Source organism: Alligator mississippiensis, chromosome 6 (genome assembly GCF_030867095.1).
Source record: "Alligator mississippiensis isolate rAllMis1 chromosome 6, rAllMis1, whole genome shotgun sequence".
NCBI lineage: Eukaryota > Metazoa > Chordata > Crocodylia > Alligatoridae > Alligator > Alligator mississippiensis.
In genome coordinates, this window is record NC_081829.1 from 92,454,230 (window position 1) to 92,468,541 (window position 14,312).

The 14,312-nt window shown below is 42.0% G+C and overlaps 2 protein-coding genes across 9 annotated transcripts in view; one reads left to right on the plus strand and one right to left on the minus strand.

The window, feature by feature from the left end:
* Positions 1-1,650, minus strand: part of NHLRC2 (NHL repeat containing 2) — a 54,094-nt gene extending 52,444 nt beyond the window's left edge. Inside the window, exon 1 of the mRNA XM_014594655.3 lies at positions 1,408-1,650. Coding sequence (XP_014450141.1) covers positions 1,408-1,573 — 166 coding nt within the window. The 5' untranslated portion in view covers positions 1,574-1,650. The remainder of the gene's footprint in view (positions 1-1,407) is intronic.
* Positions 1,651-1,780: 130 nt separating this feature from the next.
* The window catches only part of DCLRE1A (DNA cross-link repair 1A), a 36,956-nt gene continuing 24,424 nt past the window's right edge, over positions 1,781-14,312 (plus strand). For 4 of the 8 annotated variants that reach the window (XR_002089833.2, XR_002089835.2, XR_002089834.2 and 1 more), the window contains exons 1-7: positions 2,073-2,663; positions 4,932-6,527; positions 7,713-7,846; positions 8,413-8,531; positions 10,740-10,883; positions 11,768-11,913; positions 13,956-14,110. Coding sequence is in view for 5 of the 8 variants with exons in the window: in XM_019485954.2 (XP_019341499.1) it covers positions 2,231-2,663; positions 4,932-6,527; positions 7,713-7,846; positions 8,413-8,531; positions 10,740-10,883; positions 11,768-11,913; positions 13,956-14,110 (2,727 nt within the window). In the remaining 3 variants the exon portion in view is untranslated. Of the gene's footprint in view, positions 1,864-1,937; positions 2,011-2,072; positions 2,664-4,931; positions 6,528-7,712; positions 7,847-8,412; positions 8,532-10,739; positions 10,884-11,767; positions 11,914-13,955; positions 14,111-14,312 lie in introns of those variants that run through there. The other 4 variants (XM_019485952.2, XM_019485951.2, XM_059730141.1 and 1 more) reach the window with 3 other exon arrangements.

Genomic DNA, 14,312 nt, shown 5'->3' on the forward strand with positions numbered 1-14,312 from the left:
AAAAACTTCTTTACAAGTCGAGTACGAAGGGTTTGGAACAGGCTCCCCCCAGAGGTGGTACAGCCATCCACCCTGCCGATCTTCAAAAAGCATCTTGACGTCCATCTTGCTGGGGTCGTCTGATCCCAGCCATCTTTCCTACCCAAGCGCAAGGGGGGGCTGGACCCGATGATCTGTCAAGTCCCTTCCTGCCCCCAACATCTATGAAACTACAGCTTGTTGAATGCGTTTTAAAGCACCCCCGCCACCATTTTGAAGCGCGGGGATACTGAATACATTTTTTTTTAAGAGAATTTTTCGTGTTCCAAGCCAAATTAGCCAAATCAAATTCCAAATCCATGAGTCGGTCAAGAACCGCAAGTGGCCCTATTACCAGCAAATGTCCACCACCCCACCTGGGGCTTCAGATGTTCCCAAATCCTTTGGTGGGCATCCTACTTGCAGGCCCAAGCCTGGAGGCTTGGGGTTTGGATGCCCCCGAGTTTCGCTTCCCCTTAGCCATACGGCTGCAGGAGCAAGCTAGGGAGGAGTCTCCTATTTCCATAAAGTGGGCATAAAGCCAAGGTACCCCTACATGGGTACTATTCCATGCCTTCATAGCAGGCTTCCCTGGGTGCAACTAGGAAGCCACGGTCATGATCACAGTATAAGCATAGATAAGCATAGGTTACGCTTGATCCGAGCTGAAAGGCCGGGGATGCTGAATACACACAACGCTGTGTGTGACACATGACACCCCCTTACTGTGCATTAAGACCGGCTAATGCACATTTATTTCCCCAGTACCTCGCAATGGAAGAACTAGATTCAATGTGCATGAACTAAAGGGCATGAGTGCATGTATAGATGCTCCCTAAGAGCACTGGGGGGGGGGGGGTATAGAGAGAGGCTGAACTCAGCTCCCTGTAGGGAATGGGGGGACAGTACCACCCTGTGGGGGGGGTCCAAACCATTTTGTAGGGGGGGTACCACACTGCTGGGGGGGTTCAAACCATTGCATGTGCCTGTGTGGGGGGTGGTACCACTGTGCTGGGACCATTCCATGTGGGGGGACTACAGTACTACTCTGCTGGGGGTCCAAACCATTGCATGTGTGTGGGGGGGGGTTACCACCGTGCTGGGGCCATTCCATGTGGGGGAACTACGGTACTAATCTGCTGGGGGTCCAAACCATTCCATGGGGGGGGGTGGTACCACACTAATGGAGAAGTGGGCCGAACCATTCCATGGCGGGGGGAAATGGTACCACTCTGCTGCGAGTCCAAACCATTCCGTGTAGGGATGGCAATAGCACCCCGCTGGGGGTCCAAACCATTCGCGGGGGGGGGGTGGAGTACCACCACACTATTACCACACTGGGGGTCCAAACCATTCCGTGTGGGGGGGGGGGGGGGCTCTAACACCCACCTCCTCCGAAGTCGGGCGCCGCCAGGTCCCGCTCCCAGCCGTCCACCTTCCTCAGGTGCTGGTAGACCAGGTTCTCCTTCTCCTGAGGGCTGACGGCGTCCAACAGCGCATACTCCAGCTGCGTCTGGGCGGGCAGCAGTGCCGGGAGTCCGCCGGCCGCCGCCATCTTGCTTCCCTCCGTTCCCCCTTCGCAGCGCTGTTTACCCACCTGCTTTTCCCGCGCCGCACATTCGACACGTCCTGCCTGTGCAGCCCGCGAAATTAACCCCCCCCGAGGCGGCGCGAGTCTGGTTTGAAAAACGCGGCATTTCTCATGTTCAAAAAAACCGCAAACAACAATAAAATGATGATTTGCAGCGGCACATTCGTCAAAAAAAACCAATGACGGCCAACGGTCGGTAGATTCGACACTCGCATTTTTTTTTTTCCCGTTCGAGGAGGAGACAGAAAGACACGGTGAGAGGGGAAGATGATGAAAAGGAATGAAAGATGCTAATATTTGTAGGGCGCCAAGCTGGAGTTGTGGGGGGCGGGGTCGGTGGGTATCGAAAGTGCGGGAACGGATCGGGAGGCGCTGCCGGGCCCAAGGGCTCCCGCCGCCGGGTGAGGAGCGGGGCTGGCGGGGGAGGGGTGGTGGGAGAGGGGAGGGGAGGATGGTGAGGTATGTGGGAGATGGGGAGGCAGGAAGGATCATCCAGCTGTAAATCATTGCAAATCTTCCTCCCGGCAGGCTGCCCTGCTTCAATGGAGCCGCAGGGAAGAGAGCAACCGTCTTGGAGGGACGAGACCGGCCCCCCAGATTGACTTTCCGCTGTGCGTGGCCATGTCCCAGGGAGGCCCGTTGGAAGAGGACATTTGGGAGTATAAATCCATTCGCAAACCAAAATGCATGCCGCGGGGTCAGGACGCGGTGACCCCCTCCACCTCCCTGCCGCTGCCCAGCCCCCGCAAAGGAGCCGGTGGGAAGAAGAGGAGGAAAAAACCATCGGGGAAAAAGGCCAAGCCCGAGACCAGCGAGCAGGAAGCCCCAGGTCAAGCCCTTGGCAAAGAGGACCCAAGTGGGCAGGCGCAGGATGATGGCACTGCTCCCGCCAAGCTGAGCGGGAGCTGTAACAAAAAACAAACGCCGCAAAAGGCCAGGCCAATTTATGAGGGCTACTGTCCAAGCTGCCAAATGCCCTTCTCTTTACTCTTAGTGCAGACCCCCCGGTGGCACGTTGCTGAATGTTTGGACGCTCCAAGTGCTGCTGGAAAAGGTAAGCAGGTGCCAAGAGAGGAGACGCCCAACAGGTTTTATATAGTCAAATGAAATTGCTGTGTCGTGTTTCACTCTGAATTGCACTGGTGAGGTATCCGACGCGGTTTTTGTAGTGGATGAGAAGAGCCATTTTGGTTTTGGATCATTTTATCAGCATTCATTTCACAGCAGGGTTTGCGCTCGGACGTCTGTCACGGGACTTGGATAGACTGACTCTTGTTCGTTGGTGGCCGACCTCCAGCGCAAGGGCCACAAGCTGCAGGTGCAGGCTCTGAATGTGTCATGGGGCAGATCATGGGGAGGACAGGCGGTGTGGGCAGAAGGGAGAGCAGTAGATCGGGCCGGGAGCGGAGAGCAGAGTGGCAGATTGGGCAGGGGCGGAAAGTGGGACAGCAGATCAGGCAGGGAGCAGAAAGCAGGGTGGCGGATCAGGCAGGAGGTGGAAAGCAGAGTGGCAGATTGGGTAGGGAGCAGAAAACAGTAGCGGAGTGGGTGGGCAACAGGGATTTCATGGCACTCGGGGGGGAGGGGTGGTCTAATTGGTGGCACACCAGCCAAAAAGATTGGCCAGGGCACGGCCTAGCCCCGGGGTGGGGGGAGTGGTGAGGCCTGGCCCCGATCCAGCTGGGTAGGGAGGGGGCATGGCCTAGCCCCATGGGGAGAAGAGGGTGTGGCTCATTCCCAACCAGGTTGCACAAGGTAAGGGGGTACAGCTCAGCCCTGCTCTGTCTCTGGAAGGAGGGGCATGGCCCGGCTCTGATCTGCTGCAAGGGGTTTGGGAATTTGGCACCAAGTTGGGGTGACGGTGTTAATTGCCACTGGTCCCCTGCCACCAAATTCCCATACTTGTAGGGAGCCCTACAAGCCAGATGAGTTTACCGTGGGTTGGATTTGGCCCATGAGCTGGAGGTTGAGTACCCTGGTGTTAGCACATATTTAGCATTTCACAAACTATGCCAACATTTATGGCATAATCCTGAATTCTTTCCTAACAAAAACCTTCTATTAATTAAAATATCACTTCTGTTTGTCACTGAGTTTTTCTTTCCTCAGACAACTAATTCTATGATTCCTGGTCCAAATTGCTGTTCAGATCTTTGAGGACAGGATGTGGAGGCAAAAATGAAGTCTTGAGTGCTGAGTCCAACCAATGAAAGACTAGTGCTGATATATTAGACTTCAGACCTTGCACAGGACTCTGTAGAAATACCATCTAGAATGAGTCTGCTATGAAAATGTGAACCTAAAAGTAGATTTGTTTTCATTTCCAGATAGGAGTGGGAGCAAGAGGTTTGGGACCCTCTAAAATAGTATGTGCTACCATCTTTTAGGGATCCATGGCAAACTTATAAATCATTCAGGATCTTTTTCAGTTTTTTGAAAATTGGAAGTATACAGCCACAAAACTTTAAATTTAAAGGATGCTTCATTAAGTAACCACTTCTCTTTTCTTGTTATAATTTTGTAGCTTTTCTTGAAGGGCCTTTGAAGTCATTGTAGAATAATGGAAAGGGGAGGTTTTAACTTGTAGTTTTTTTTATAGCCTTAACCTTAGGCCAACATGTCTGCCATGTTACTTTCAGCTTTGAAGTAAGAGTTGTAGAACCTTGCTTTTTGGCACCGAACCCAAAAATTCTCAAAAGCATTTAAGGACAGCTATGTGTAGACCATGGCATTTGTGACTATTAAGGGAAAAGCGCATGCATGCCTGAGTTCATGTTAGGGATGGAAAGCCATTGATTATTTATTAAGGTCCAAAGCGTAAAATACATGCGGCCATGAGTAGTTGCTTTAGCATTTAAAAAAAATTATATGTAGCCCAACTGACAATTTTGAGGTAGGATTTCAGGTTAATGTGACTGAAAGCAGCTCTGGTCTGTCTCTGCCTTTGGCTCCAACAACTATTTACAGGGAAAAGCCTTTAATGGCCATGTTACAATATTGTGAAAAATCACTGTATATGTTCATACAAACCAGGGGTGGCAAACATATGGTGCACGTGCTACAAGTGATGTGGACACCCTGTGTGTGGCATGTGGCAGATCAGGGAGGGAGGGAGCATGTAGCACAGCAACATATAGGACAGGAAGTGGACAACAGAGCAACAGATCAGGCAGGGAGCAGAGCAGCAGATTGAAGAAGAGAAAAGGGATTAGAGTTACACTTGGGGAGGACAGAGGGCGAATTTGTGGCATGTCTGCCAAAAAACTTGTCCCGTACTGATATAAATGATCAATTGTGTTACTCTGTTTAACTTTTTTCTCAGAATGTCCTGATGGTTTACTGTGCAATTCTACTATTCCATCGCATTACAAGCGCTATACACATTTTTTTCTTGCTGCTAGTAGAGCAGGAGATTATTTTGTAGACTCTTCAGCACAAAGCCCAGAGAACAAGTTCGCACATCCTATTGCTGCTAAGTCAAGCTGCTTTCCAGGCCTCCTGGATGAAATCTCACAGAATGAGAAACAAACCAAGAATGTAAGAAATGCCCCAAATGATGATCATACATTTGCGGTACAGATTTCAACACAAGCAAAATCTCCAAGTATAAGCAATGTAAATGCCTCCTTCTCCATGAATGTTAAAAAGCCCGAGCAGAATCTTCCGCTCACAAAGACAGCAGATAATGATTGCCAGGTTCAGTTTTTTGATTTTCCATTTTCTCAAGAAAGTGAAGCTGGGGAAGACCTGGACAGTCAGAATGTCTCAAATCAATTAAACCCGTTACTACCAGAAGGTGATGTCAGTGACTGTGAAATTTCCTACTCCCCGCTTAGGAGCGGTGTAGAAAGTGTTGAAGAAACGGAGGACGAAGAGGATGAAGAAGAGAAGGAAATAAGAAAATCACGAAAGAAATTATTTCAAGTTCAAAACTTTGATGAAGAGAACCCTGAAAAGGAGGAATCTAGCTGTATGCTGTATAACCAATTTGATGATTCTCCATTTCAGCCTGAACTTGGATATGACAACATTAAAATGGAAGGTTTTATAATACAAAATGCACCTTGTAGAGAAATGGATGCCCAAGGCCATTTGAATGGTTGTGTTAGGCCAATTTCTCAGGGTCAGACAAACAGCTCTAATTTAGTATGTGCTGCTGATCAGTTAAAATGCCCACAAGGGGCACCAATTGCAGAATTCTCTCTCTCTCTTAATCATGACAAAACTAGGAAGGAATTTGACTGGCCAAAATTCAGTACCTCTGTTTCTAATACAGGTAATTGGAAGCTACAAGATTTTTGTGGTCAGAGTTGGGATTCTGTAGACTTGGCTATGAATGCTGACTCCTTTTCTTTGAAGGTCAAAGAAGAAGGTGGCAGTCCTCCTATGTCAAGGCAAAGTGTTATTTTGAAGGAATCAGGTGGTTTCTTAATTGATAAAGGTGAAATGGATATTAACACAACAGATCAAATATTATGCCAACAGAGTTTGCAGTCAGAGGGAGAAGGAAGCCTTCCTAATACAGCAAGTATACCCTTTCCCAGTGCAATCTCTAAAATGTTGCCATCTGCTTCTGCTGCAAATATCAACACCAAAGAATTGAAACAAATGGACATTGGTGTTTTCTTTGGATTAAAACCCAAAGCAACAGAAGAGAGCAAAGGAGAGAAGCATCCTTGTGAAGGAACACAACCCTCAAGTCTACCAACTCCCAATGGAAAGAGGCCTAAGCGACAGAAGAGGAAAGCTGAAGCGTCTGTAGGAGACGTAGATAAAGTACCAGTCAATTCAAATACAAATGGAGTTTGTGTAGGCCCAGCTGGTACACAACAGAGGTGGAGAAAAAGATTTAGAGAATCCTCTTATACAGAAGATGGAACAAGAAAAAAATATTGTCCTTTCTACAAAAAAATACCAGGTGAGATATCTCATTAACTGGAGAGGTTAAATATAGAAATATTCAGGCTGGATATTACGTTTTCCAGCCGTCTTTATTTTGTTTGCTGAATTAACCATTTAGATGCCAATTCTTTCAAGTGCTGTCTTTATACAGACCTCTGTAGAAATTGGTAGCATTCTGCTTAAGTGCATGTGCCCAAAAGAAGCTGATTGAAAGATTGGGGACTTAAACTATTTGAAGATTATCACTGATAAAACAAGTGTGTAGCATATAGATCCCTTTGTGAAGATATTTCTGTGAAAATAACAGACTTATTGTCTCATGCTATATGTTCTGAAGTATGATTTGATGGGGAGAGTTAAAAGCAGGCCAGGGATTTAGGAGTTGGGTATTATTGAAGCTCAATTAAGACTCATGCTACTAAACATTTTTGGTGCTTTTGAAAACCTTCCTCTTAATATTTGCTTTTTTCTAATTCATTAGCTGTAGCTTAATTTTTAAGAGATGGCCAACAGCCAGTTATGGTCAGAATGTTATTTTGTAATTATGTAGCAAATTTAATGGGTTTAAAGAAAAGACATTTCTTTTTTGCAGAGTAGAACAAACTCCCTTGTTATATCAATCTTTATCATAACTTGTATAAATGCAGTTACAGTATAAAGTACCAAATCTGTCATGTTTTACCACTTACAGATGTATTCAAAGAACAAAGGTCAGTTATCTTCTAATTAACTGTTATAACATTTAACAGTAATGCTAAATGGCTTGATGGAAATAGAGGGTTAACTGCATTGTCAGAGCTGAGTGGAGAATCATCTGTTACAGTTATCTCATCTGCAGTGTGTATTTTAAGTTTTGGGTACTAGATCCTACTGTGTGTGTGTATATATACACGTGTGTGTGTGTAGCTACATGAATATTGAATGTTTTAGAAATAACATTTTCTCACTTGACCAACTGTACTTGAAACCATTGGCAGACGTCTATCAGTACTTGTGTTTGGAACTCATGTAATTTGTATTTAAAACAGTAAAAACTTCCATACTGTTAACATGCAGCTCGTGGCTGTAAACCACAATCATTTTCGGGTTGAATACAATGTTAATGGCTTTTCTGCTACAAAATGAAAATCTGACCAGAATCTGGCTGTATGGTACTCTCTGCATTTTATTTGACTTACTTGTGTTGTATTTATTTTTGTAGGAACTGGTTTCACAGTTGATGCCTTCCAGTATGGAGAAATTGAGGGCTGTACAGCTTATTTCCTCACTCATTTCCATTCTGATCATTTTTGTGGTCTAACAAAAAACTTTACATTTCCAGTCTATTGCAACAAGGTAAGTTTTGATGTTTATTTGACATTTAACTAAATAAAACTGTGAATGGAAACCAAAAACACAGATACAGGGCTAGATTGTCTGCTGTGATTGAGCTGTATTTGGCACAGCTGAGGTAGATAGGAACCCTTTGGCTCCTCCTGATGCCACTTGGTTATTGGATCAGCACCCTGCAAGCTACTGGCCGCTGCTTCGGCTGCTGACAGCCCCAAAAAACTGTTATAGTCATTAGAGAATAGAAAGATGAAAGGGATCCGTTGCTACATTCTCCTTCTTATGGCCACTTTGCCTGGTTCAGCTGTAAGGGGATGGCATAGGAGTCTCCATTATCAAGAGAGACTTTCTGGAACTCAGCTATTTAAATTGCTTTGTAGCAGTTAAGTAGCACAAAGAGGTGGGAGCCATGAACATTCATAATGTACCTGTAAATTGTAGCTTACAGATCCTTCTTTCAATTTATTGTTTTTCTTTGTCTCTTTTCTTCAGCTATTAATGAAAGTATGTGAGACTGACCTGCCTTTTTACTATTCTGTTCTTTCAATTCTCAGTGTCTTTGTGTTTTGTAGATAACTGGCAACTTGGTGAAGAGCAAACTTCAAGTGCAGGAGCAATACATCCATATATTGCCAATGGATAAGGAGTGTATGGTGAATGGGATCAAAGTGGTATTGCTTGATGCCAATCAGTATGTACCTTTGCAGATGATGTGTAGATTTTGCAAATCTTGTAGGTCAAAGTCAAAATATTTTCTAGCTAAGGAAAATTATTTTTAGAATAGCTTAAGTGACTGAGGAGCATAGGTTTCACTTTAAGTGATTTGGATATTTAGGAGCCCAAATGTCAATGGGACTTTGGTTTCTAAGTATTGAAGTCTATTTAAAGGGCTTAATCCTAAATTTATTGTGTGTATTTGAAGCAAATTCATTGCCAGGATACCTAACAATCCCCAGGGTTGTAATTTATTAATTCTTATCACAAATCAGCCAGTTGATTCTCTAGAGCTTTTCTGGTAGTATTTTAAAAAGAAAAAGGTTAAAAAGCATTGAGAAACAACTTTCCAAAGTAGTCCAAAGAATGCTTGCTTCAATCAGCAATGCCTAATTTGAAACACCTGTGAGCAGGTGTGTCGAAAACCTGCAGCTTCTACTAAGATAATGGAAACTTCTGGCTGTGAAAATAAGGCCTGTGGTCTCTCAAGCTGGGTATTAAAATGTAGTTAATACTATTGAAATCAAGCTCTAAAAAGACCTGATTCCACGATCATTTAAATCAGCTGCAAAACTTCTGTTAAATTCTGTAGTGCAGTTAGACTTGCTTGTTCAAGGCCATATAAATAATATGTGGTGTTGTCAAGATTAAAATTCAGTATCTTTTGCTTCCAGTCTTGTGCTCCCGCCATATGCCTTGTGGCACCTTATTTGGCTGTGTATTGGAATAAAACTCCTTTCTTTTTATGTGTATAAATATAAATTCAGCATTGTCACAGCTGGCTTGAATATTACTTATCTTAGGACTTGTTTATACTTTGAGTGATAAGATTCCTTGCAAGTCCTTTGAGAACCCTTTCTGGGAATGGGAGAAAACTGTTGATTATGTTGTTTGGACACTCTTTTTTTTTTTTGCTTTCCCCTTCAATATAAAAAGAATATAAACTTTAGGTACAGAGTTCAAGTTTTTGGAGCACTTACCCACTGTGGCCTTTAAGCTGTGATCTCTACCCAATGCTTCCCTCTTGAGATTTTTGTTTATCTTTTCTATAGATAATTAATTTCCAAAATAGTCTCACTTTGGCTTCCCATTTTAAGTGTTTGCCTTTCAAGGCAGACGGCTGCATGGAAAAAGCACACTAATAGCAATTGATTCACAACAGCCATAATAAAGAGAGAAGAATGGTTCCTACCAGCAGTCGGTTCTGAATGTAGGTTAATGCTTAAAATCTGTAAAGGGAACTTAAAAGCAAATATTACACTAAGTAGTTCACAGCAGTGGAGATGGCAGTTACAGTTATGAAATATCTATTTTTATAAATACATAAAAATGACTGTCTTCCCTGCTGTCTATTACAGCATTAATTCTTAAGCAGGGTGCCTTGAGATCCTCTTATAAGGTCCTTATAAGCTGCCTCACAATGTTAGCATTGTTGCATGTGCAAACATGATGTACTACATATAGAGATTTTAAATAGGACTTCACAGTGTCAAAACAATTCTGACCTGTTAAGGTCTATCTGAGGTCCTTGCAGCAAGAAGAATTGCTTTATTTTTAATTTTTTTTACAAAAAAATAGAGGGAAAAACTAAGAGTTTGCACTTTCTGAAGGGTACCTTAGTCTAATGGGTGTTTTGAGTCTAAAATTTGAGAACCACTGCATTAGGCCATCAAGAAAGCTACACATAATACAGGGTCAGCCTGAAGCTTGTGATGTACCTAACAGAACATTGAACAACTCAAAAGAGCTCATGCTTGATTTAGGTTTTTAGGTATTTCTTTCACTTCTCATCTAACTTGAGGACTGTAGCCTATCGATAGGACTTAAACAGGGTTTATGTTTTTTAGTTTCACTGGAATTGGGAAAACAAATGAAATGTAGCCCTTAACTAGCATTTTGTAGCCCTAATATTCTGTATTACTAATCTCACAGCAGCACTGTGGGCAGGTAATCTACACTTTATGGATAGGAGAACTGGGGCAGAGTTTAACTAAGGGTGGCACGTCAGTGGCTGTAGACAAGTTAACATCAGAACTTGCATTTGACAGCAGGAGTGCCTTGCCCAAACTTCTGTGATTTAAAATATTTTATCCCTACTGCTGGTTGGAAGCAATACAGAATTGGGGTAATGTATAAAATACGTATATAGAAATAATAAGGGGTATGTGTGTATGTTTTCTCCCAGTTGTCCAGGTGCCACAATGATCCTTTTTTGCCTTCCCAATGGAACTGTTATACTTCACACAGGGGACTTCAGGGCAGATCCTTCTATGGAGCGCTATCTTCCCCTGGCTGGTCGAAAAGTCCACACCCTTTACTTGGATACCACGTATGTTACTTTGACCTGTGCTAGTCACACATGTATGTCTGGTAACAGCTAGTACTTTATAATTAAAATTGAAATATAATATGACTTATTTCTGGTTCATATTATATAATCCCTTCTTCCCTCCCCCCCGTCCAAAAACAACAAAGGTGTATGGGATAAAGATTTCTAAAGTATTTCAGATGGGCCCATCCTTTATAACTTAGAGGTATGAATTGCTCACCTATAAAAGCAGAGCTTTATGAAGTTGAAACTGGCCCTATGTGATCAAGTCATTATGCAAGAAGAGAATAATCAAGTAGTGAAAGGCTGCTAAATGTTGGAGTCGGTGGTATGTAAGTTTTCATTAGACCTTTCTGTCATCACACAACATTGTTTTTTCTGTAAATGATGACTGATTCCCAGCTATGATTCACTTACTTTCTGTCCCGTGTGTTAATAGGAGTTATCCTTTTTTTACAGTTTATATGAACGACAAAAATAAAGGATGTAAGGATATTATTAGTATTTGGCACAACGCCCAACTTTTGGGGAGGATTTGATACTTCAGAGTTTTCCTCCTTTCTATTTATAGGGTCAGTTGTTTAGATAAATGAATACTGGCAATGGCCTTAATAAACATTTTATATAGAGAAAGTATATATGCATATTATATGATGAATGAGTCTAGAATTTCATTTTAAAACACCTTATTCCACAATGATTTCTTATAAGTGAATTGCTAATAGACTGAATCAATATTGATGAATAATCCGACTTTTTTTCTTCTGCTGTTGTATATGTGCAAGTCTGACAGCCTGCTTAATAAAGTAAGATTTTATGTTCTCTTATGCTCTCTTATGTTCATATTGTCTATTACATATATGTATCCTGTTTCCATTTCTTAGATATTGCAGTCCTGAATACACCTTTCCTTCCCAACAAGAGGTTATCCAGTTTGCTGTCAATACTGCCTTTGAGACAGTAACATTAAATCCACGTACTCTGGTTGTCTGTGGCAGCTATTCCATTGGGAAAGAAAAGATTTTTTTAGGTGAGTGAGTATATTAGATCAAAGCAACTATATACATCAATATAAAGTAAACTTTTTACCCAAAGGTAGCAAAGCCGTAGCTTAGATATTCTGTATAGAAAGAGAAAAATAGCTTATTTTCCCTTTTCATTTTTAGTTAAGTATTTATACTGTGTTAAGCTGGAATTGGCTCAGGTGAAAACTTCTTTTCTTGGACCCACTTCAGTTTACAAATAGTAATGTTTTAAGAAATACTCAGAAAATCGTTATTAGATAATCCTAACTTATCACCAAGGCTAAGTATGGACAGTCAAAAAGCCCAAGGCTGAATTGATTCAGTCTTCGCAGATTAGGTGGAATTGATAAGCAAGTGAAGACATTGACTTCTGATTCTGGAAATGCAGCCAAATTCCTGCAGTGGCCCAGGCCAGAAGCTGGGGAGCACACCTTCCTGCCTGGCTAGAGCAGACAGCTTGGGCCAAGCCTAGCCTGCCCATCCTGCTGGGGAGGGGTTGTGGGGGAAGGTGCAAAGCATCCTGGGGTGCTGGGCGATTGTGAGTTAACTTGAATCTGGAGGGGACTTGGGACAGGAGTTCAATAAACCGATTTAACCTCAATCAGTTAAATCTGATACTACATCCATCCAGGTTATCTTAAACCAGTTTCGGCCATTTTGAAGGCGGTTTATGTTCACTGAACTTCTGTTGTGTTACAGATTTGATACATATAATTGGTCGTGTGTGATTTCTGTCCCTTGCCTAAAAGTTTCTATATGGTTATGGTAACATCAGAAAACAGAACCTTTGTAACAAAGAACAGTTAATCAGATAGTTCAAGCAATGATAAGGCTGGACTCCTCCGGAGCGCCAGAATGAACATCAACTCAGACCCCAATCTCAAAGTAACATCCTGTTTATGCTGTTTTATTCCATTACTTTAGCTACTTGGCATACAATGTTATGTTTGTCTGTATTTATTAAGTGTTGAACTATGAGACAACTTTTATCAGCTGTCCAAAAAAATTACAGTTTGTATCTGAAGCTGAAATGTATCATGACTAAGTCTTCAGCTGTGTGTGTGTGTGTGTTTTCAAAAATGCCCAACAGTATTTCTGAACTCCTAATCTCCTGAAACCTTTGTCCTATTTGTTTCACATGACACTGGTTATTTAATAATGTTTTTGCTTCTTTATTTACAATTAGAGGACTAGTTATTGTAGCTCTTCAACCTCACCCAAATATATATTCTATTAGTTTTTCCAAGTTAGTTTTTAAAAAAATGTTGGGAACCCTTGATATTGATTTCCCCCCCACCAATAATTTAGATTCACTTTCTGAACATCCATTTTGGACCCTAGCTGGGTTTACCAATAATGCATAGAACTTTTGATGTAAATATATTTCTATTAGAAATTAAAAATAATCCACATCAATCTGTTTAATAAACCAAACTATTTTCTGTTTTTTGTGCCTTACACTTCAGTCAATTATAATGTAGGAAGAAAAAATAAATATAATTTTCTGAAGCAGGCAGCCCATGCAGCATCTGTATTTCTTAAATTCTAATCATGGTGGCCTTATCTCCGTGAAATTCAGACCAGCCTTAAACTCTTAAGCCCTCCCTTCCCCCTTTTCAAACACTGCATGAGGTTCCAGCTTTTTGGAACAAAACATCAGTGTATTTCCTGGAAAATCAATATTGCTAAAGTATTATTTTATTTCATTATTTGTTTTATTCTTTCTCTTCACCTCTCCCAAAAGATGACACAATTATTCCAAATCTAATCTCCAAAATCAGCATTTACTAATAGTTATCATGGTTTTCCCCTATCTCTTTTACAATATGAATGAGCAATTGTATCTTTTGGTAACTGTGGAGAGTATTTATTAATTTATTTATTTTATCTACGATAACCACTTGTTTTATATGACAAAAACGGTGTCCATATCTTTAATGGTAATACTGAGCTAGTAAGATGATCGGGAACGTCCTAGAAGCAGCAGAGGAAATGTTTATTACTTGTCGAGCTATATTTTGTTTATTTTTCCCCCATTTGTCTACAGCAATTGCTGAAGTTCTTGGTTCTAAAGCAAGTATGTCTCGTGATAAATACAAAACACTTTGCTGCTTGGAGTCAGCGGCTGTTAATTCCATCATTACCATGAATTGGAAAGATACTTTGCTTCACATTCTTCCCATGATGCAAATTAATTTTAAGGTATGTTTAGAAGGTATCGTCTCTGTCTGTCTGGCTAACTTGGGGGATTGGATGACATAACAGTAATGTTTTGTCTGGTGTTCTTAAGCGTCTGTCAGATCGTATTAATCTAGTGATGTTTTGATATATAGCAACACATTGAAAAGGAAACACAATTAAACATTAATAAGTGGCTTCAAACCTGATGCACAAGAAGTGTAAT